Source organism: Manis pentadactyla, chromosome 5, assembly GCF_030020395.1.
Source record: "Manis pentadactyla isolate mManPen7 chromosome 5, mManPen7.hap1, whole genome shotgun sequence".
In the NCBI taxonomy this organism is placed as follows: Eukaryota; Metazoa; Chordata; class Mammalia; order Pholidota; family Manidae; genus Manis; species Manis pentadactyla.
This window is the reverse complement of record NC_080023.1, coordinates 142,443,348-142,468,599: the sequence shown is the minus strand read 5'-3', so window position 1 is coordinate 142,468,599 and position 25,252 is coordinate 142,443,348. Positions and strand designations below refer to the sequence as shown.

At 38.7% G+C, this 25,252-nt stretch overlaps 1 protein-coding gene across 9 annotated transcripts in view; it reads left to right on the top strand.

The window, feature by feature from the left end:
* PLCB4 (phospholipase C beta 4) overlaps window positions 1-25,252 on the top strand; it is a 402,883-nt gene that overhangs the window by 338,236 nt on the left and 39,395 nt on the right. For all 9 annotated transcript variants that reach the window (XM_057502744.1, XM_057502741.1, XM_036880089.2 and 6 more), the window contains 3 exons: window positions 1,120-1,324; window positions 18,967-19,055; window positions 19,842-19,992. In XM_057502744.1, coding sequence (XP_057358727.1) covers window positions 1,120-1,324; window positions 18,967-19,055; window positions 19,842-19,992 — 445 coding nt within the window. The remainder of the gene's footprint in view (window positions 1-1,119; window positions 1,325-18,966; window positions 19,056-19,841; window positions 19,993-25,252) is intronic.

Sequence of the window (25,252 nt, the reverse complement as noted above, 5' to 3'; positions counted from 1 at the left end):
AAAACATGTTAAGATCTTGGTTAATTAGATTTAAAGCATGTAATATCACTGGCCCCAGAAACAAGATGCCTGTTCTGGATCCTTCAGTGTTCTTTAGAAGTTAAATTGCTTTTCTTTGGTGCCAAGTGCTGTAACTTTGTTTTCTTTCTTGTTATCATTTTTTTTATTTGCTCTAATCTCACCAGGTAAGCCCCCTTTCACCACACGAGGAACAATAGTGTGACTGAAGTTGGCTTAATTTTAGCTTGATTCCTCCTCTTCACCTTCATGAAGTTGAAATTAAATTATGACCTCTAGGCATAAATGAGGAGCCAGTCTGTGGTCTAGCTTTAGATATACAGTACTCAGATCAGCCACGATATCTTGGTTGCTGTTAGCCAGGGAAAGGACTGACTAAAAACATTGGATTTTCTTTTGTCTTATTGCCTTTTTATAGCTGAATAGGGATCTGCTATCTGAACTCAGACATATCCACTTGTTCATTTTGGGGATGGCAAGAGTATATGGCTTGGGTGCATGTTAATGTTTCAGGCTGTCCCTTCATACTGTATTTAATATCCTGAAATATGTCAAAAGCTGAGGAGTGCCAGGAAAAGGGAGAATCCAGATTTATATATATATATTGTCTTAAATACATGAAGTGTTTCCTCAAAGATACTTACCATAGAATGTGCCAGATGCTATCAGAGCTAGATGTCAGAAGGAGCCCAGCTACTAGACAGATCACAGGATTAGAAGTCAAGAGCCCCAATTCCCAGGCCCAACTCTCACTATCTCTGAGATTAAGGAAAGTGACTTTACATCTCAGGGTCTCCTTTTGCCATCCATTGCCTGAGCAAGGGTAGGGAGAGAGCACAGATGTGGAACTAGTGATCTTTCACACACATTCCATTTAAAACGTTTAATGAAATGATTTCCATGAAACCTGTTTAATAGCCTTTCTCAGTGGCTTGGGTACTGTAGCTTATACATTATGCTTCAGGAATACAAATCCATCAAAGGCTTATTTTCACCAAAAAAGAGCATTTTAGAGCAGTATGGCTCTTGTCCAGATTCTTAGCATGGTTCTAGGAAGCTGTATTCCAAAACTCAATGAAAAGTACCACTCTCTGTTTGCAGGTAATCCTCCCTGACCTGGCAGTCTTGAGAATAGCAGTGTATGATGACAACAACAAGCTGATTGGCCAGAGGATTCTTCCACTGGATGGCCTCCAAGCCGGCTATCGACACATTTCCCTTCGAAATGAAGGAAATAAACCATTATCGCTGCCAACAATTTTCTGCAATATTGTTCTTAAAACGTATGTGCCTGATGGGTTTGGAGGTAAGTTAAACATTTGGATACAGAATATGAGATACATATATATATATGTAATACACATATAATCCTAAATTACAAGATTTTAAAATATTTTACCAAGGGATAAAAAAGTGTCTGTTCCTGCCAGTGTTGCCAACCCTCGTAGCCTTGAAGGAATCAAGGATAAATAGTAACCTCAGGCTTCCTAGTAAGACATGAGAGGGCAAGGCTAGGTTACCTTCAAGGTTCTTTCTTTCTTTAAAATGCTATGGAGGCAGAGCCAAGATGGCAGAGTGAGTAGAGCAGTGGAAATCTCCCAAAACCACATATATTTATGAAAATATAACAAAGACAACTCTTCCTAGAATAGAGACCAGAGGACACAGGACAACATCCACACCACATCCACACCTGCAAGAACCCAGCACCTCGCGAAGGGGGTAAGATACAAGCCCCAGCCTGGTGGAACCCGAGCGCCCCTCCCCCCAGCTCCCTGCAAGAGGAGAGGAGTCGGAGCCAGGGAGGGAGAAGGGAGCCCAGGACTGCTAAACACCCAGCCCTAGGCATCTGCACCAGAGTGCAGACACAGTGCATGTGTGAGGTGCTGGATACTAGGAAAACAGGGCAGCAAGACCTGTGAGCGGGACCCTGAGGCCGGCACCAGAGGACAAAGAAAAGCAAGAGGCTTTTTTTTGGCGAGTGCTTTTTCGAAGTCTTAAAGGGACAGGGAACCCAAAACCAGATGGCCGTGTCCCAGGACACTTAGTCCAGAGGCAGGGAGTCTGGGGATCTCTGGGCACTCTAACCCCTTGGGCAGCAGGGAACACGGAGGCCCCTCACGCAGATAAATAGCCTCCCGGCCGCTCCCCCTCCAACTCGGCTCCACCATTTTGGAGCAGCAGCCCGAGCCAGGCCACGCCCACAGCAACAGCGGAGATAAACTCCATAGCAGCCGGGCAGGAAGCAGAAACCCTGTCTGCGCGCAGCTGCGCAGCACAAGCCACTAGAGGCCGCTGTTCTCCCAGGAGAGGAAGGCCACAAACCAACAAGAAGGGAAGTTCTTCCAGCCGTCACTCGTCCCAGCTCTGCAAACTATTCCTATCACCATGAAAAGACAAAATTACAGGCAAACCAAGATCACAGAGATAACACCAGAGAAGGAGACAGACCTAACCAGTCTTCCTGGAAAAGAATTCAAAATAAAAATCATAAACATGCTGATGGAGATGCAGAGAAATATGCAAGAGCTAAGGGATGAAGTCTGGAGGGAGATCACAGATGCCAGGAAGGAGATTACAGAAGTGAAACAAACTCTGGAAGGATTTACAAGCAGAATGGATAAGATGCAAGAGGCCATTGATGGAATAGAAACCAGAGAACAGGAATGCATAGAAGCTGACATAGAGAGAGATAAAAGGATCTACAGGAATGAAATAATATTAAGAGAACTGTGTGACCAATACAAAAGGAACAATATCAGTATTATAGGGGTTCCAGAAGAAGAAGAGAGAGGAAAAGGGATAGAAAGTGTCTTTGAAGAAATAATTGCTGAAAACTTCCCCAACCTTGGGGAGGAAATAATCGAACAGACCATGGAAATACACAGAACTCCTAACAGAAAGGACCCAGGGAGGACAACACCAAGACACATAATAATTAAAATGGCAAACATTAAGGACAAGGAAAAAGTTTTAAAGGCAGCTAGAGAGAAAAAGGTCACCTATAAAGGAAAACCCATCAGGCTATCATCAGACTTCTCAACAGAAACCTTACAGGCCAGAAGAGAATGGCATGGTATAATTAATGCAATGAAACAGAAGGGCCTTGAACCAAGGATTCTGTATCCAGCACGATTATCATTTAAATATGAAGGAGGGATTAAACAATTCCCAGACAAGCAAAAGTTGAGGGAATTTGCTTCCCACAAACCACCTCTACAGGGTATTTTAGAGGGACTGTTCTAGACGGGAGCACTCCTAAGACTAAACAGATGTCACCAGAGAAAATAAAATCACAGCAAAGAAAGCAGACCAACCAAATACTAACTAAAGGCAAAAAATAAAATCAACTACCCACTAAAAGCAGTTAAAGGAAACAAGAAAGAGCACAGAATAAAACAACCAACATATAAAGAATGGAGGAGGAGAAATAAGAAGGGAGAGAAGAAAAGAATCTCCAGACAGTGTATATAACAGCTCAATAAGCGAGCTAAGTTAGGCAGTAAGATACTAAAGAAGCTAACCTTGAACCTTTGGTAAACACGAATCTAAAGCCTGCAATGTCAATTAGTACATATCTTTCAATAGTCACCCTAAATGTAAATGGACTGATTGCACCAATCAAAAGTCACAGAGTAATAGAATGGATAAAAAAGCAAGACCCATCTATACACTACTTACAAGAAACTCACCTCAAACCCAAAGACATGCACAGATTAAAAGTCAAGCGATGGAAAAACATATTTCAGGCAAACAACAGCGAGAAGAAAGCAGAGGTTGCAGTACTAATATCAGACAAAATAGACTTCAAAACAAAGAAAGTAACAAGAGATAAAGAAGGACATTATATAATGATAAAGCGCTCAGTCCAACAAGAGGATATAACCATTCTAAATATATATGCACCCAACACAGGAGCACCAGCATATGTGAAACAAATACTAACAGAACTAAAGGGGGATATAGACTGCAATGCATTCATTCTAGGAGACTTCAACACACCACTCACCCCAAAGGATAGATCCACTGGGCAGAAAATAAGTAAGGACACGGAAGCACTGAACAACACAGTAGAGCAGATGGACCTAATAGACATCTATAGAACTCTACATCCAAAAGAAACAGGATATATATTCTTCTCAAGTGCACATGGAACATTCTCCAGAATAGACCACATACTAGCTCACAAAAAGAGCCTCAGTAAATTCCAAAAGATCGAAATTCTACCAACCAACTTTTCAGACCACAAAGGTATAAAACTAGAAATAAATTCTACAAAGAAAACAAAAAGGCTCACAAACACATGGAGGCTTAACAACACGCTCCTAAATAATCAGTGGATCAACGAACAAATTAAAATAGAGATCAAGGAATATATGGAAACAAATGACAACAAAAACACAAAGCCCCAACTTCTGTGGGACAAAGCAAAAGCAGTCTTAAGAGGAAAGTATATAGCGATCCAGGCACACTTAAAGAAGGAAGAACAATCCCAAATGAATAGTCTAACATCACAATTATCAAAACTGGAAAAAGAAGAACAAATGAAGTCTAAAGTCAGAAGAAGGAGGGACATAATAAAGATCAGAGAAGAAATAAAGAAAATTGAGAAGAATAAAACAATAGAAAAAAATCAGTGAAACCAAGAGCAGATTTTTCGAGAAAATAAACAAAATAGATAAGCCTCTAGCCAAACTTATTAAGAGAAAAGGAGAATCAACACACATCAACAGAATCAGAAATGAGAATGGAAAAATCATGACAGACTCCACAGCAATACAAAGAATTATTAAAGACTACTATGAAAACCTATATGCTAACAAGCTGGAAAACCTAGAAGAAATGGACAACTTCCTAGAAAAATACAACCTTCCAAGACTGACCAAGGAACAAACACAAAAGTTAAACAAACCAATTACGAGCAAAGATATTGAAACAGTAATCAAAAAACTACCCAAGAACAAAACCCGGACGGATTTACCTAGGAATTTTATCAGACATACAGAGAAGACATAATACCTATTCTCCTTAAAGTTTTCCAAAAAATAGAAGAGGAGGGAATACTACCAAAATCATTCTATGAAGCCAACATCACCCTAATACCAAAACCAGGCAAAGACCCCACCAAAAAAGAACATTACAGACCAATATCCCTAATGAATGTAGATGCAAAAATACTCAATAAAATATTAGCAAACCGAATTCAAAAATATATCAAAAGGATCATACATCATGACCAAGTGGGATTCATCCCAGGGATGCAAGGATGGTACAACATTCAAAAATCCATCAACATCATCCACCACATCAACAAAAAGGAGGACAAAAACCACATGATCATCTCCATAGATGCTGAAAAAGCATTCGACAAAATTCAACATCCATTCATGATTAAAAACTCTCAGCAAAATGGGCATAGAGGGCAAGTACCTCAACATAATAAAGGCCATATATGATAAACCCACAGCCAACATCACACTGAACAGCAAGAAGCTGAATGCTTGTCCTCTGAGATCGGGAACAAGACAGGGATGCCCACTCTCTCCACTGTTATGTAACAGAGTACTAGAGGTCCTAGCCACGGCAATTAGACAAAACAAAGAAATACAAGGAATCCAGATTGGTAAAGAAGAAGTTAAACTGTCACTATTTGCAGATGACATGATATTGTACATAAAAAACCCTAAAGACTCCACTCCAAAACTACTAGAACTGATATTGGAATACAGCAAAGTTGCAGGATACAAAATTAACACACAGAAATCTGTGGCTTTCCTACACACTAACAATGAACCAACAGAAAGAAAAATCAGGAAAACAACTCCATTCACAATTGCATCAAAAAGAATAAAATACCTAGGAATAAACCTAACCAAAGAAGTGAAAGACCTATACCCTAAAAACTACAAGACACTCTTAAGAGAAATTAAAGCGGACACTAACAGATGGAAACTCATCCCATGCTCTTGGCTAGGAAGAATTAATATCATCAAAATGGCCATCCTGCCCAAAGCAATGTACAGATTTGATGCAATCCCTATCAAATTACCAGCAACATTCTTCAATGAACTGGAACAAATAGTTCAAAAATTCATATGGAAACACCAAAGACCCCGAATAGCCAAAGCAATCCTGAGAAAGAACAATAAAGTGGGGGGGATCCCACTCCCCAACTTCAAGCTCTACTACAAAGCTATAGTAATCAAGACAATTTGGTACTGGCACAAGAACAGAGCCACAGACCAGTGGAACAGATTAGAGACTCCAGACATTAACCCAAACATATATGGTCAATTAATATATGATAAAGGAGCCATGGACATACAATGGGGAAATGACAGTCTCTTCAACAGATGGTGCTGGCGAAGCTGGACAGCTACATATAGGAGAATGAAACTGGACTACTGTCTAACCCCATACACAAAAGTAAATTCGAAATGGATCAAAGACCTGAATGTAAGTCATGAAACCATGAAACTCTTAGAAAAAAACATAGGCAAAAATCTCTTAGACATAAACATGAGTGACCTCTTGAACATATCTCCCCGGGCAAGGAAAGCAAAAGCAAAAATGTACAAGTGGGACTATATTAAGCTGAAAAGCTTCTGTACAGCAAAAGATACCATCAATAGAACAAAAAGGTACCCTACAGTATGGGAGAATATATTTGTAAATGACAGATCTGATAAAGGCTTGACATCCAAAATACATAAAGAGCTCACCCACCTCAACAAACAAAAAACAAATAATCCAATTAAAAAATGGGCAGAGGAACTGAACAGACAGTTCTCCAAAAAAGAAATTCAGATGGCCAACAGACACATGAGAAGATGCTCCACATCACTAATTATCAGAGAAATGCAAATTAAAACCACAATGAGGTATCACCTCACACCAGTAAGAATCGCTACCATCCAAAGACAAACAACAACAAATGTTGGTGAGGTTGTGGAGAAAGGGGAACCCTCCTACACTGCTGGTGGGAATGTAAATTAGCTCAACTATTGTGGAAAGCAGTATGGAGGTTCCTCAAAATGCTCAAAATAGACTTACCATTTGACCCAGGAATTCCACTGCTAGGAATTTACCCTAAGAATGCAGCACTCCAGTTTGAAAAAGACAGATGCACCCCTTGTTTGTGGCAGCACTATTTACAATAGCCAAGAATTGGAAGCAACCTAAGTGTCCATCAGTAGATGAATGGATAAAGAAGATGTGGTACATACACACAGTGGAATATTATTCAGCCATAAGAAAACAAATCCTACCATTTGCCACAACATGGATGGTGCTAGAGGGTATTATGCTCAGTGAAATAAGCAAAGCGGAGAAAGAGAAATACCAAATGATTTCACTCATCTGTGGAGTATAAGAACAAAGGAAAAACTGAAGGCACAAAACAGCAGCAGAATCACAGAACCCAAGAATGGACTAACAGAGGATCAAAGCCTAATCTGGCTACACAGAAAATGAATTAAGATACAATGTGAAGAAGAACTTTCAACATCAACATCTTCTGGAAGAGTCATTCCAGAAGATGATCATCAAAAAACTTCAACAAAGATCCTGGCACTGCTGCAGTTGTAGCTGCATTCATCCCACTGGTTCCTGGACTTGCCATTGGAATGAAGAAGGAGATATCTAAGCTGGCCTGTGCATACAGTAAAACAACAAATTTGACTGGATCTATACTATCGGAACTCAACCAAGAATTAGGGGAAGTGCAAGTTGCAGTGCTCCAAAATCGTGCGACTATAGACTATCTACTGTTAAAAGAGCATATGGGATGTGAACTGTTCCCAGGAATGTGTTGTTTTAATTTGTCTGATTTTTCTCAAACTATTCAAATTCAGTTAGACAATATCCATCATATCACTGATAAATTTTCACAAATGCCTAGGGTACCTAACTGGTTTTCTTGGTTTCACTGGATATGGCTGGTAATTGTAGGTCTGCTTTTGTTATGTAGCTGTATTCCTATTATGTTAATGTGTGTGCGCAATTTAATTAGTAGTTTAAAACCTATACATGCTGAAGTTACTCTACAAGAAGATATGTCAAAGAAATAATCAATCTTCCCATGTTTTCTTCCGTCTGCTACTTCTATAGCTTTTCTTCTTCCTTCCTAATTACAACCCTTTAGTAGAATTCGTGCCTCATATCGAAAATTACCGAGTATCATAATTCTTCTAAGTGGTAAAGATACCTCAAGACAAATGCTGGGCATAGAAGCCACAGGGCATAAATCTGCAAAAAAGTAAAAAGCTAACCTTTTCAAACAATATTGCTTCTCTCTTACTTACCAACTTTACATTTCCCTGTATGGCCCCAGAAGATGACTGGTTAGCCAGAGACGGGTAAGATTCCTCAAGGGAGGAACAACCTAAGACAGGCACAGTCGCAGGGGGGCCATCAGGAGAGAAATTGGGGATCAACAGAGGGGAGGCTTAGAACCTCACCCCCCCTGTTTTGAGAGAAATCTTCTACATCCATGGATGTTTTGTTGCCCTTGTCTAGCTTGGATTAATACTTAGTCTATAGGCACAGACCTGATCATCTACATTTGCCCTCTTACAGCACTAAATTATGTTTTCTACCTTTATCTTGCATCTACCTACCACTTCAGCATTTTATTTAAAAAATAATAATAATAAAATAAGGGAGAAATGTGGGATTCACATATAAATCAAGTATAAAAATCAAACAAATAATCATGTCTGACTTGATTGTTTATAGTTCATGATGTGTGATCAAAACCAAAAATTTCTGTGATATGACTGCCCTTGCACTGTTCACCATGTAAGAACTTATTCACTATGTAAGAACTTGTTCACAATGTAAGAACTTGTTCGTTATGGTTCAGAAGATTGGAGACTGTTGAGAAATAGGCTTGGGTTTGATTAATGACTGTTCATTGAGTCCCCTATACAGAATTTTATTGTTGTTAACAACCATTTGATCAATAAATATGAGAGATGCCCTCTCAAAAAAAAAAAAAAAACATCCTAACAGTGAGAATTCATTACAATACTTGATCTGACAGTACACATGCAAATGTTAAATTTGCTGTTATTTTAAGAACATTTCTCCAGTACAGTATAGGCAGACTTTCTCTCTCCATTGTTTGTAACAACATAAAATAAAGATAACATATGAAACAAACAAACAAACAAAATGCTATGGTTTTGTCGTTGCGCCATCATTCAAAGGGGGAAAAAGACATAACTAATGTGTAACCATAAATATCAACAACTGTATCACTAAAAGATTTAAATTGAATTCAACTATCAACATGCTTGGATTTTTCTTTCAATTTCACAAAAAGTCCTAGTCATCAGTTCACAGAAGACCATCTTTGGTTTTACTGAGGTATTCAATGGAAGGGAATCAAAATCTGGACCAAGTCATAGGATTTTGCTTAAACTCTACATATTAGCTTTTTATAACCCCCAACTAAGCCAAGAACATAGATAGAAAACAAAGATCCTCTATATTCTCAGAGTCTGTTGACTATAGGGAAACAGCTGAGTGTTTGCATCAAATAAAGGAACGGTTCAGATTCTAACTCTCCACTGCTGGCAGGATGACCTCGGAACAGTGGCATAAGCTCTCAAACTCATTTCCTGGCCGGCAAAGTGAAGCCACTGCTACTCCACCATAGCATTCTTGCAACTTGCTTAACATTGCGCTGTATAACACAGTAAGGCTCAAAATTGTGTTCATGCCATGTGTGTGGCTGCAGATACAAACTCACTTTGTTCTCCACTGGAACACATCACAGTTTTTTGGGGAGGAATTTTGGATTATTTTGTTGTCCGTTTTTAATAATGCACGCTTGAAGGCCCATTTTCTGCAACCAGTCCTCAACGTTAACAATGCTGATGGCAGGTTCAAAATGTAAAGTAAGCCATGAGGCCTTTTTAGTCACAAAACCCAGAATAAAGGCTCCTTCCTCTTCCTCCCTTGTTTTTCATGAAACAAGGAGGCCTATTAGAAGCTGCAGTGTACCACAGCAGATATAAGCACATAAAGGAGGTGGAGTGGGGGTGCTCTGGGGCTTGGTACGCGGGTCAGAAAGGAGGAGACCTACAGTGTGGGTTTGGAGCACATGATGGTCACGTGGCATCAGCAGGTGAATTAAGTCATGTTCCACCATCTTGAGCTTAGAATTCAGGCGGTGTTTAATACCTAATACATTTTAGAAACAGTTGTATGAACAAATATGATGGAAGACTTAACAGTGTTGCCTCTGCATGGGTTACTTTTCAAATGAAACACTATAATTCATTCCAGGGAAATAGGCCATTTGAATAGAAAAAGTGAAGAGAGAGTTTGTTGAGCTCCTACTTTGTGTCAAGGACTTTATATGGAGTCCAGGAATGTGAAATTGGGTATGGATATATGTAGGTCAATAAGGAAGAAATATCTGTATTCATAAGGTAGCTTATTACCATGTCAATATTTATGTAAGTATTGATTCAAATTAATCTCTTTAAAAATGTAGTCTTGCAAGTATTCTTTCCTAATATATCATTGTAGTCACTTGCTTTTTATCAGAAGCATTTGAAGTTTCTGGACCATGTTTTCATTGATGGGGTTCTGCAGTTGATGCCTTCACCTCAGATTTGACATTCAAAGGCAATGCAGAATTCCGTGGTTGTTTCTTTTATATGTGAAGAAACCAGGGGTAGACATTATGAGAGTTCTGAAGATAACAAAATAAGAATATGAAAACTGTCTTTCTCCAGATTTCTGATTTTCTTTACAGCCTCTCAACTCACACGATGTGTCCATATTTTATCTGCTTAACTACCTTCCCACATTCAGATCTGAACCAGCATAGTAGGAAATCCATAGAGTCTCTGGTCCCTCGAACACTGATATTCTTTGTTGACTCTATAAGAAAACGTTCAAAATGAAACTATACCATTTCACTCCAGCATTTTCTAGGAAAAAAAGGAAAGTTTTTAATATGGCCAAAGAAAGATAATAAGGATTCATTTATTCATTTCTCAAATATGTGTAGCAGGTTTTACTCTATAAAAGGCAAAGTGATAAAATATGCATCAGAAAGCAATTCTGAGAGCACAAAGCATAAAAAAGAAGGGCCATCCTTAATTCCACTGCCCAGAGAGAACTCTGTTATCATATTGGACCCATCACTTACAATCTCATTTCTTCTATTTTATTTTTAATTAAATTGTATCTTACTGTACACACTCATTTTGACTCATTATTTAAGAGTTAATCTTCTCTTTTTTATTTTTACTTAGTAGGGACCATTTTCCTATGCCATGAAATATTTATATTGGCTATGTGGAATTCCATTTTATGTATGCAATAATTTAGTTATTGATAAATATTGAAGTGATTGTCATTTTCCTTTCTTACAAACAATATTGGGTCTAAGAACCCTAAATTAAGGCTTTTGAAATATTCATAATTACTTCCTAAAAGTGAATCCTTTGAAGTGGAAGGAGTGTATACATATTTAAAGCTTTTCGGTACAGATTACCAAATAACTCATCAGCAGTGAATGAGTTTAACTTTTGTTATCATTCACTAGTTTAATTAGTAAAAGTGGAATTTCACTTAAATAGTATTTGTTTTAAAGGAAAAGATGTATTCAACCATTATTATTTAGCACATACTTTTCAAATGGCCTTGGTAAGTTTCAGAATTCTAATCCATTAGTAATGTCACCATGATTGTCTTTAAGCACCAATAACTCAATGTTCTACATGATTTTTAAATATATTTTAAGACTCATTAATGTTATGTGGGTGGCATCATTTTATAGAGGGAAGAAAAATGTTTCTAAAAGGCTTTTCTAAATTAAGAAATTCCTTAGGAAGGGCTTGGGCATTTACAGGGGCTTCTGATCACTTCTCCCGAGGTTCTGTGCTGTAAGGTCTCCCTATGATGATGAATCCCTACCGATGAGACAATTTGATACTTTGACAAATGCCCATAATTACTTTGACCTACTGGCATTTAGTACTATTTAGAAGCCTTGAACTCTGGGCTGCCCTGGGGCCCTCCCAACATGAGATAGATCTAGAGCCAGTGTTTTCCACCCTGACCCTCTTCTACCCATCTGTTCCCTGCTTTCTATCCTCCCCCATCAGGAGACAGGGGCAGGGAATTCTAGTACAACTGCTTCTCCTTCTTGTTTCCAAAGTATAACTCCAAAGACCCACAAAGAAATAACAGCACAAAGATGGCAACTTTTCATTGATGGTTCTGTTCGTAAGCTGCTAGGTATGAAAATATCTGTGGGCTGAAGAACAGAGATGAAGCCTATCAGAAACAAAACGTTGATGTGAAAAAAAAAAGGTAACACTTAGGAAAGGCATAGCTAAGGAATGCATCAAGAAGCTTCCATTTAATGTTCTCAATATTATTTTGCTACTGAAGATAGAATAAAACAGTCCTCTCATTTACTCCCACACTCATACACAAGACAGAGGTATTAGGCTGGGTGCTGCAATTCCTATCCCTTTGTCAAAGCCAGTGAGGCTCAGCATACTTGGGTTGTCTATGCTGCTTTGTCCAGCAAATGCCCCTGACACTGGCACTTACCCACCATGGCAGCTTTGTCTGCTGATCACTGCTCTTGGTGACAGGGAGCAGTTCCAAAGCTGGTGACGTTATACTCTTGTCAGTAGTTCTCTTTTCCCACCTACTGTTGCTTTTGATGGATTTCATCATTTGTATTTCTTTTATTATTACTGAGTGGCAGGGAGGAGAACAAATAAGAGAATGGATGCCATTCTTCGAGAATACAGTCTATGGGGCAACAGCGTTGTATTTCAGTGTCACTCCGACTTGTGTTTGATGAGCCCCTTGGCACTTGCTCCCTGAGCAGTGTTTAGCACCGTTTCTGTGACTATAGACTTTGTCTTCTCTTTTGCAACTAGACTATTTCATGTAAGCAAAAATGAAATGGCCCTTTATTGATTGCCATTTCCCCTGTCTGTCTCCTTTTTTATAATTCAAGACACATCACAAGAAGTGGAGGTGGGTGTTTCTTGTTCTCTCTGCCCAACATCTTCACATGGTTGCTTTCTGACCCCTTTGCAAAGATAGTTGGCTGTTTCGTACATCATGTAGTTGCAGAGGAGGAATATCTTTAATTAAGATGCCGTTCCTAGAGTATGATCTCAGGCTCAGGATTTTCTGATACAATTTAAAATTGTTCCATTTTGTCCTCTCTTTTGTAGGTGCTAAAACCCTTTATTCTAACAGAAATTTGTTGGCAAAGTGATTTGAATAGCAGGGATATCCACGTGTATGGCCTCTTCTGGACTGCAGAGTACATTAGTAAGAACACCAAGAAGAACAGCTCCAGAGGGGAAGAGGGCAGGATGGATTATGGTGAAATACCTGGAAGTGCTAGCCAGGCTAAATAAATGTAAACAGGCTCCTTATTACACAGTTCTTCAGTATGTACTGTGGAGTCCAAGAAGACCAGGCACGGAAGAATTTACCAGTCTTCTTTGACCACAGGATCTTTTTTGTCCCTGCACCTACTGTATCTTTCAGCTTTGTAGGAAATACAGTTTAGAAAATGCTTAATCATTTTATAGAAACTTGAAGAGGTATTCTAAAATCATAGTTATGGAATTTGTTGATCTTTACTCACATTGCTTTGCCTCCAACAGGAGAACATGTATTTTTCTGTTGCCTTTATCTCTTAACAAGATAGAAACAGCAGAGTGGGGAACAGGCAGGAGCCTGAGTCAGGAGTGAGTATGGAGAGGGGCATCTCAGTGCACATTGGTGCCCACCACCAAGGCACCCAAATTAAATGCCTTGAAAAGCAATGGTTAAACAACAAGCAAACAAACAAAAGACTGAACTCTCCCCAAAAGCCAGTAAGTGTCTGGAAGTCTGTGCTAAGGCATCACTATCTTCTGTTCAGTTTTTGGGGATGCCTAAATTGATACTTTCAACTCATATGGAAGGAAGGAAGGATGGGTGGGAGGGAGGGAGGGGAAAATGGAATAAACATAGAAAGTCTTCACCAGGAGAGACCAGCCTTTTGGAAATGGCATTAAACCCAGAAATAGGTGGTATTTTTTTTTTTTAAATAGAAAGAAGTAATACTCCCATTAAGTCCAGGAGAAAAAAGCAAATGAGAAAAAACAAATTGGTTTGTTTTTAAAAAGGAAGGTTCCTGAGCCTAGGCTGTGGCCTCCAGGTATCTGGGGCACTTTAGCTTGGCCTTATGGGTGCTGTAGAGCAGGGGCTTGCATGCACGTGTCTCTGTTAGATGTTCAGTGTGGCTGGTCCCTAGACAGGCCTATTCATACACCAGTCAGTGTTGATCAGCATTTCAAATCCATTCTTGCCACTGGCTTGTCCTGTGGAATGCTGGACTACCCAGGATATGGCCAACCACAGTGTCCCTCAAAACAAGGGAAGAAGCCCCATGAAATGTCATACTGACATCAAAGAAAGGTACCAGGCTTACTTGAATATACAAAACTTTGGCCGAGAATATGCCAGATGTATTTAACGGCTTCCTCAAATCTTTCTTTTCTGAAGCAAAGGAAAAATAAATAACATTTCAAATAGAGTTTTACAAGTATATATAGGTATGAAATATTTGAGATATAGCTTCTCCATCTCTGGTCATACATTATCTTAAATGTGGTTATTAGAATCAGTTTCCTTTTTTGATATAAAGTGTATTTATATGTATGCAAGTGTGTGTGTGTGTGTGTGTGTGTGTGTAAAGTAGATATTTAAAAGGCAGGTGTATATGGCTCTGGTCAGAGAAGAAACTGAGTTATAGTAGAAAAAGTACCTAAAAGAGGCCAGGACAGGCCTTGGATCCTGAGTCCTGAACCATTTTGCTGAAAAATTTTGGTGGATTTATTCCAGGTACACAATTGCCTTTCTCTGTATTGATCTATTACTCTAGCTGCAGAATGATCTCCTGCCACCACATGGCAAAATTGTTTGTCCTAAAAGTATTAATTTATTGTTTTCATTTGCCAGGAATGAACCACTATCTCAGGTAACCTTCTACCCTATGCCTTGTCCAAGGTATTTAGTCCTTTCTTGAACTCAAATTATAAGGCAAGATTTCAAGATGTAGAGGCATAACTCCCCAACAGTTTCTAGAATTGTTATTATTGATAATTGGGGATAGATTTAAGTAATGATATTTATGTAACTAGTGGATAAATCAGCAGCATCTTATTTGGAGGTATAATTTAGGCAATATCCACATAATCTTACAGCATCTACATGACAAGGACATTTCAGCCATCTTGTCCATGTAATACAAAATAATATGTTACCTAATTTGCCCACTGCTTATATGTTACGAAATATAGAACATGTATTCTATATCAGAATTGTGCAGAACCAGCCCTCCAGGCTGAGACCAAGACATAAACAAACAGAAAGAATCCCCGAGGGATCCCCCAAGATCAAGCCATGACTGAGGCCTTCGAAGGTCTCCAGGGGCTGATGGATCGTCTTTCTTAGCAATGATAAATCCTGTTTTGTTTGAAAGAATGTAAGTAGCAGAAATTTTTTTTTCAGTCACCATTGATCATCAAATTTACCACAAACTGGGAAACTTGAAACAACAGAAATTTATTCTCTGTCAGTTCTGGAGGCTACAGATTTGAAATCAAAGTGTCAGCAGGTCTGGGGAAAACCCTTCCTTTCCCCTTCCTAGCTCTTGCTGGCTCCCAAGTCCTCAGTGGCTTGTGGCTGCATCACTCTATTCTCTGTCTCTGTCATCACAAGGCTGCTCCTCTTCTTATAAGGGCCTTAGTCATTGGATTTAGGGTTCACTCTCATCCAATATGATCTCATCTCAGTCTTTAATTACACATAGAGAAACCTTAGAAATAAGATCACCTTTGAAGGTTCCAGGTAGATATGGATTGTGGAGGGCAGTGTTCAGCCCACAATACCCTCTTAATTCTGCTGTATTTTCTTAGCACTCATTTTTCCATTAGTTATTCTTCAATAATAGCTTTAAAGCTTATTAGGAACAAACTTTGTTAGAAATGTCCATCATGCATATAAGTTGCTATAGTATGTATATGAACCACTAATTTTCTGATAAAAGAAAATGATGAAGAAAGCTTTTTTGCACTAAGATATTTCTTGTGAAGTCATCTTTTGTTAAGAAAATTGACAGCCCATCTAAATATCTGCCATGGGAGTAATTTAGTACGTAAACTCAATGGAACATAATTTATTCTCTAAAAGTAATTTTCAAAACTGTACAGATATAATCTAATAATAAATGGAAAAAGCAAATCATAGAATTTTAAATAAATCATGTACAATATGTAGTCATGGGAAGAGTTACACAAGGATATACAAAAGTCGAAGTAGCTTGGTTAGAATTATGAATCATTTCACTCGTTAATGTCCTGCTTTATTCGTTTTTATAATGGGTTTTTAAGTAATTAAACATTATCTGTTATTCCTACTGGAAGGACTACCAGTTACCCCTCAAAAATGCCGAGTACACTCTGCAAGCCCCACATTGATGTATATCATTAAAGATAAGCAAGTATTTGTTCCCTAACAAGCCAGCCCTGGGGGTCATACACTGACATGTGCCAGTGGGAAGCCAAGGCTCGGTGCATCCAATCTGAGAGGGTACTGGGAAGCCTATGCTGGATCGGTCTTCTCCAGGGAAGGGCAGGAGAATCCAGTGGGCACCATGTAAGTTTCGCTTGGCTCTGTAGCCAGTGTGGATGAGTGGAAGGAGGAGGCATTTGGGAGTCAGACACAGAGGCTAAGTCCTGAGCCTACTCAGTGAGCTTAACACCATGGCAAGTGGGACAACCAAGCTTTATCTGCCCTCATGTGACCCATATGAAGTCATAATCCCTCCTCTGAAATAATCTTACAAAGAAAGTCAAGCCTTAGATCTGAATGACACAACAAGGAAGCATTGGTATTCAAACTGGGTGACATTTTATAGGATATGTGATTGGTCTCCTCAATGAGTTCTTGCATTGTGAAACATTAGGAGGGACTATTCTAGATGAAAATATATTTAATTTTATTTTTGATATTATAATTAATGTAATAATATAATTTATAATTAATATATTAAATTATTATATTTAATATCATTAATATTATAATTGCATTATTAAGAAAATACAAATAATTAACATAATTGCCAAAGATATAGTACAGACTTTGTATATTGAATCAAATTGTAAATAAGGGAATCTTAAAATGGGCCATTTATTATATCATAGTAAGGAATTACTGACAGTTTTCTTGGATACAGTATAAGATTGTTCTTCTTTTTTAGAATTAATTAGAATGAAATGTTATGTCTGGAATTTGCCTTAAAATATTTCAGAAGAGACAGAAAGAAAAAAAGGAGATAAAGAAGATGTGGCAGCCGTTGATGATTATTGGGTCTTCATCATCAATTTATGGGGGTTATTTTACTTTTCTCTCTACTTTTGTGTATGTTTGAAAATTTTCATAGTAACAAGTTCAAATAGGTAAACACATTCCTAGAATATTAACTTCCAAACATGACTATCTGTGGTTTTTCCTAAGTGAGATTTAAAGGCTAATTTGTTCACATTCACCATTATGAGGGAAATAATTCTTCAGGACATGAGTGGTATCTTGACTCAAATCTTCCCATATACCACTGGTAGGAAAAAATTAATTGATGCAAATTCTGGGAAGAGCAGTTTGCAATAACCCCCCAAAAGGACACATGCCCTTACCCATGATTCCATCTTCTAGGAGTTTATTCTGAAGGCATCATATGCAAAAGTTTGCTGTGAGATCAAGAATGTTCACTGCAACACTCTTTATATTGTCAAAGAACTGGAAGTAATCTACCACTCTATCAACAAGGAACCAGTTAAAGAAATTGTAGCCATTTAGAAAATGGAATATTTAAGTGGCCCTTAAAAGTAATGTAGGAGATCTATATTGCTGATATGAGAGTGTTCCAAAGATACATAATGTTAAAAACTTGGTGCAGAAAATTTTGAACCCATTTGGAGTTTCAAAAAGTATCTATAAAGATGCAAGAAATGGATAACAATATATTGGGTATATGATTGGCAGGAGAGGAGTTTTTTACTTCTCATTTTATATATTTGAATGTTTATCATGTGCATATCATATTTTCTATTTTAAAAGGGAAAAGAAAAATTTTAACTGAGAAGTTATCCTAAGAATGTAATTAGGAAGGTTATTCTGATAGAAGAAAATTGGTAAATATACAGTTTTAAAATTTGTAAATAAACTATGTACTGTTTTAAGATAATAAGAATAATTATTCCTTCTATAGTCGGTAAATTATGCAAAATTATGTGAGATTCTGCTTGAAAGTACTTGGAACTCTTCAAATGCAATTATATAAAAGATGAAGTTTTACTGTTTTTAGTGCATGTTAAAGCTGAGAAAACATGGGAGAAATATTTAAGTTTACCATGGAATCAAAATTGGCTTTAAATATGCATTAGCCTTCTGTGTCTATAAATAAGACCTACCATGCTCCAGATACTTTTTACATTCATCATCTCATTCAATGCTCATAGTATTCCTTCAGAGTGGGAGGTATCAACCCTAATTTTAAGATGAAGAAACTGAGCTGGGGACATTAATCAACTTGCTCAAAAGCACATAAGTAAGTAACCAGAATCCAAGGCAATTCACTTGGCTGGCCCTGCCACGCTGCCTTCTTCATTTGGAGGAAAACTAAGGAGGAAACAACAGAAAAATCAACTGACCCTTGAGTCTTTCCTTTACTTGCTTCTTGTTTTACGCAACTAGCTCTGATTTCCTAACCTTGTCTTATGTCCTAGATGATACTTAACAGAAGGCATAGTGGGGTCCATGATAAGGAATACTTTCTTAACTGAATTTTCTTAGATGTTTTCAGCAAAACAGAATTAACAGCTCAGTGATTTTTTTTTTCAGATATTGTGGATGCTTTATCAGATCCAAAGAAATTTCTTTCCATTACGGAAAAAAGAGCAGACCAAATGAGAGCCATGGGCATTGAAACTGTAAGTCATCATGGTTGAGTAAAGAAAACTGAGTTGGGGATATTTGGATATCAGTGGTTACAAGAGCAGGACAGAGTAGTGAATTATTACAGCAAGTTCAAGAAGGGTTTTTGAAACAACTTATCAATTCAACAATCATTTCAAGGGCCTTTGAGAGTGTAGCATAGTTAATAAAATGTGACTATCATCTGAAAAATCTGTTTAATCATTGTGGCTTACCTCACATCTGGGGACCCTTGCCACATTAGAAACATCCCACTAGGATCAGGAAACATTCCTATTAGAAATGGGAAACATCCATAATACTTTTAGGAATGTTTAAAATACAGGATGCTTTTGTGATACACTGAAATATCAGCTAATCCAAGTCCGTGATTTAATGAAATTGGTATTTACTATTGTTAATTTTTTACCTGTTACATTCAGCCTTCTCCCACTTCAGTACACACTGTGTTGTTTCTTTTGTCTTTTAAGCTCCCTTTACCATACTCCTCATTTAGAATGGAAGCAGAAGTCTCTCCAATACCTAGAAAAAGAGAAGGAATAGCCTGCTTGTCAAAGAATTACATCTGCTTTCCCTGGCTTCATCCCTTGCCTCAAGCCTGAGGAAACCATGTAATCTCTTAGCAGAGATCTTAGCAGAAAATCTTTTAGCAGAGATCTGCTAAAAGAGTTGAAGGGGAGAAGCTGAGAAGTCCAGACTAGATTCAGTAAAATGAAGAATGTGCAAGGCACTTGAACTTGAGGTTGCTTTCATTTGGGTTAATACAAATGTTTCTATTCCAGAGTGACATAGCTGATGTGCCCAGTGATACTTCTAAGAATGACAAGAAAGGAAAAGCCAACACTGCCAAAGCGAATGTGACCCCACAGAGCAGCTCCGAGCTCAGACCAGCCACCACAGCCACCCTGGGGTCCAGTGTGGAAGCCAAGAAAGGTAAGGGAGAGTTGTTCAGACTCCTTATCTGTTCCAGCAATTTAAACTATTTTTAAAGAGTCTTTTGTGAAGGTATTTAGAATTGTACATTTGCCAATCTTCATTGTCCCATAAAACTCAAGAGCAGTTTTTGAATTGTACAAACTGCTCAATTTCCTTGACTGTTGAACAGAGAGCACCTTAGTTACCCTAGATCCCCTGCACCTTAGTTACAGTACATACAATATCCATGGTTTTAGACAATGTTCAAATTCAGGCTCCTTAATGAAAAGAACTTCCACACAGCGGACTCTGCTAACACATCCCCACTTTGTTCTGGACACCACCACAGGCACTTACCTAGACAGGCAGGTGGTGGGCTCATGAACCAACAGAATCATAATGGTTGGGACATTTCTAGATTCCCTTATTGACAATTTCCTCCCATCGGTGGATATTTAGCATCTGTGATTAGCTATTTATAAAATTACCAGATGGGCATTTGTAGGCCAATTCCTTTTTTAAATAAAATATAGTTTATATATGATATATTGGTTTCAGATGAACAACTTAATGATTCATCAATTATATATATTGCTAAATGCTTTCCATGATAAGTGCAGTTACCATCTGTCACTACACACGATATTACAATATTATGAACTATATTCCCTATGCAATAGCCAAGATATGGAAGCAACAGGAGAGTCCATCAACAGATGAATAGATAAAGCAGATGTACTACATACACACAATGGAATATTATTCAGCCATAAAAAAGAAATAAATCCTGCCAGTTGCAACAACATGACTAGACCTAGAGGGTATTATGCTCAGGGAAATAAATCAGAGAAAGACAGATACTATATGGTTTCACTTATATATGGAATCTGAAAAACAAAACAAACAAAACAGAAACAGACTAATAAAACACAGAATACAGACGGTTACCATGGTGTGGAGGGAGGGATGGGTGACACAGGTGAAGGGGATAAACAGGTTCAAACTTCAAATCATTTGAAGGCCGATTCTATGTGGTTACCTATAGATGAAATAAAAGATCGGTAAGAGGTATCATCACAAAGAATTATGCATCCCATGTGCCAATATTCAGCCAGTATATAGGAGAACAAACATACTGGTTATTTAAAGTTGAGTTCCATTCTGATTGGCCCACATCCATTCTGACTGGATGGTGCTTATCCCCTCCTGGTAATTAAATATTTTAAATATTCTCCTTGACCATGAATCATTTACTAAACTCTCTCTTCCTATTTTAATTAGAATTTCTTTTTCTTAATGTTTTGTTTAATCGGTATATTTCCCATTTACCCGTGAATTCAGTGTCCTTGGTGTTAAGAAATCAAGCTGTTCATATACTTAAGTACACACAGTGCTGCAGTGTAAGGTAAGAAATGATAGACTTTCCCAAATGAAAATACCAGGGTAATTTAGCAGGAAACTGAGTGTTCATTGAGCTTTGTAAAACAAATTAGAAAATGAAACTGCACAAAACTTGCCCAAATTGTACTTTGCCTTCTGCTGTTTGTTTGTTCTTCTCTGGAAACGTGGAGCAAGGTGATGATACAGGCTTTGGGCATTCATACCAGCATTGGTTATTATTAACATTGGTCACTCAGACATGGACTGATAATGGAAAATGGGAGTTTTTGTTTAAAGTTCTTGTATCACCCCCACTAGTACATAAATCCATTAGCAATTATAATGAGTTAAGTGACCTTAAAAACAGTACAGTGCAACCAACTTACAGAGGACAAATGTGATCCTAGTTCTAGAAGGGAACATACATGTGTTTAGAGCTGCCTCACCCCTGGTTCCAAACAAGACTGCATTGGAAAGAGCCAAGCACCTTTCACTTCTACTCCTGTCCAGATGCCCTAGAAAGAGCATCTACATTCTGTTTCATTTTGGCTTTTTATTCAGGAAACTCAGAGGCCTATTCTAAGTGATAGCACTAGGTTCTATGAGAACTGCCTTCACACCATTAGGGACCTCATGTGGCTAGAGGGATAATAAAGGGGCAGTTTCCCACACAACAGCCAAACCAGGCAATGGTCAATGAGAGCTCACCCCTCAGAAACAGGAGGAGAGAGGGTATCCCTTCCAACAAGCATCCCAGAAAAGACCTGGATAAGATTCCAGTTGAGCTGGGCCTTGAAACATAGTTCTTACTTGAACAGAAAGAGGAGGAGGAGCCAAGGGAAGGCAGCCAGGAAACAGCAACATAGGAAGCAACACAGATGTAGGAAAAGGGGGCTGGACGCATGCTGATAGGTGGTAGTGGGTAGTCACTTTTGTTGGTCTGGAAAGGGTCTGGGATCATCCTGAGAAAACAATGAAGAATGACAGTCAAAGGAGTATGTTAAGATTGATACAGTGTTGGGAGAAGAACTCATTGAAAAGGGTAGATAGATGCTAAGAGCCAGTTAAGATTTATGGTATTCATGCTGTTGTAATAACAATATTGTATTATATTTATATTTGTATCATATACTATATTCACATTATGTGATAACAACTGGAGAAATGTATTATGTCAGGCAAGACCACATTCCCTGATCATCAGTGTGTCCCTGGAACTATGCATAGCAAAGATCTAGTGGTCTCTTCTTTGGGGAAGTAAATGGCTGATTAATGGATGACCTATACTAGTGGCAAGGAGGGTCTGGATTAAGTTGGAAGTAGTCAGGGGAAAAGAAGGAAGTGAAAGAAGAATAAAAATAAGTTGGTACCTTGGATATAGGCCTTAGGGAAAAGGCGGGTCAGTGGTAACTTGGAGAATTTAAAGACAGGTCACAGATAGATGGTGCCATTTTGAAAAAAATTGAGAAGTCAAGACAAGGAACTGTTTTTGGTGAGATGATTCTAGTCCTGGTCATCACTGAGTTCAGGTGGTGGATGATACATCTGGACAGAAACACGTGATAGCAGAGCTGTGACAGGTCAGGAGAAGGGAGGAGAGACAAAGACAGAATATAAGAATGTATTTGGGAAGGTTGAAGGAAAGGAAAAAAAGAAAAGTGGAGATACCTGTATTATAGAAGAATGAGATTTGAGAAGGTATTGTAGACAGTCTGAAGATGGTTACACTGCAAAATCACTGTTCAATCAGGGGTGCTCAGATGCTGAGAGCAAGTTAGAGGATTTGATGACTGAAGACATTAAATGATTGTTCTAGAGGACAGTAGCATGTTGGGAACTGATGAAGAGAAAGAAAAGGAAAATGCAAGAGAGGGGTATACAGTGAAACAAGGCTTTGAGTAAGAGCTCAATTAAGAGAAAGGGAGAGATCCTGCTACATAAGGAGGGAAGACATATGTTCTGCCTGAGCCAAGAGGATGAGTGAAGAGTGGTTTCACGGTGGAAAGGAAGAACTCTGACGATGGTGTATCAGTTAGCTTATGCTGCATGAGGAATGACCTCAAATTTTAGTGACTTAAAACAGCCCCCATTTACTGAGATCATGTTTCATTGGGTTGGTCAGTCTGAGCTGACTTGGCCAACCTCTATGCCTTGCTCATGCATCTGCAGTTGACTGGTGCATTGGACTGGAAGCTAGATAGGGAAAGGCCTTATTCAGATGTCTGTCTGTAGGCAAGTTGTCTCATCACCCACCATCCTCAACAGGCTTGTTCATGTGGTGCTTCCAGAGTCTCAAAACTAGTCCTTTTGCACCTCCTGCTAGTAGTATCCTATTAGCCAGAGCAAATCACAAAGTTAACCCATATTCAAAGGGTAGAAAAATGACTCTACCTCTTGATAAGAGGAGGAAAAATTGTGACTATTTTTGCAGCATACCACAGATAGATTCCATCTGCTCTAAGAAATTGGATAGGTGCCCCTCTGCTGGGAGAGATGGGAAACAAAACTGAGAAATAAAACTATAGAACAACTTTGGAACAGCCCATGGCTCAAAATAACAATGCGCAAGAAATTTGGAGAAGGTCTGCTGCACAGCACAAAGGACCCAGGTGAGGGTTGGTGACATGAATTGTCAGTGTACCTTGATCTCATTACTTGTTCAGCAATGCTCAAAAGATAAGCAATAGACATGTACAAAGTAGAGCTTTTAGGGGGTTCCATGCCCCTAATGTCATAATGTTTGTGGTGTGGAACCAAAGAGATTAGAGAGTCTAATGTATAAGAGATTGTATCATCTGGCTATTGCTATGCTGTGTAACAAGCAACTCCAAAAATCAGTGACTTTAAATAAAAGTTAGAATTTGTTATGGTTCATGAGGTTATCTGGGTGGTTTTACTCACCATGGCTAGGTTAGTATCAGTGGGTTAGATAGACCACACTGCTGATCTTGGCTGTGCTTGCTTGTTTAGGGTTCAGTGGGCTTTAGGTTGATGTAAGGTGACATTGGCTGGACAAGGGGCTATCTTCCATGTGGGCTCTCATCTTCTATCAGGCTACCCTGGGCTTGTTTACATGGCAGTGGCAGGTTTCTAAGATGGAGAATGGTCCCTGGAGTCCTAGGCTTAGAACTGGCAGAGTGTTGTTTCTGCTGCATTCCCTTTAACAGGCAAGGCACATGGCCAAGCCCAGATTCAAGAGTTGGGACACAGACCCCACATCTTGTTAGGAGGAGCTCCAAAGTCATGTGGATGGAGGGGTGAATAATTTTTACCTTTTTTTTTTTCATTTAATCTAATACACTGATTATAATATCCAGGTTAATATTCAACTCAGGGTGATTTCAGAGGGGAGAGGCATGCTAAAAAAGGGCAAAGAGGAGCAAGGAACAAGATAAGGGTAAAGAGCATGCACGGTGGATGTGAGAAAGTAAATAATGTTGGCAGTATGGAAATTTTGGTGAGAAATAGGCCCCTCTAACCTATAGGTCTCAGAGGAGGGATGGTTTCAAGCAATGTTAACATTGCATTTACAGCTGTCAGTGAGAGGTGAGGTAAAGCGGAGAATAAAGTTTCTAGATAGGAGGCATCATAGTAATGAGAAGGAAAGTAATGAAATGGATACTTCTCATGTATATTGATCACTGTGCTGGATGCTTGGGAGTGCCTGCATAGGAAAACTGTGAGCCAGATGCTGACGTCCATGGAGCAGGTGAACGTACAACCTGGAATGTACAAAATCCATAGAGCCTGGGTTTGAGTGATGGGCCTCTTTCTCTGAAGGACAGCCTTTAGGAGAATGGCAGAGAAGTACAAGAGGGAGGTTTGTAGGCATTCTTCCTACTCCTCTCTATGAATTGGGGGGCCAGGGGAGTAAACTGTATTTGGGGAAATAAATTCC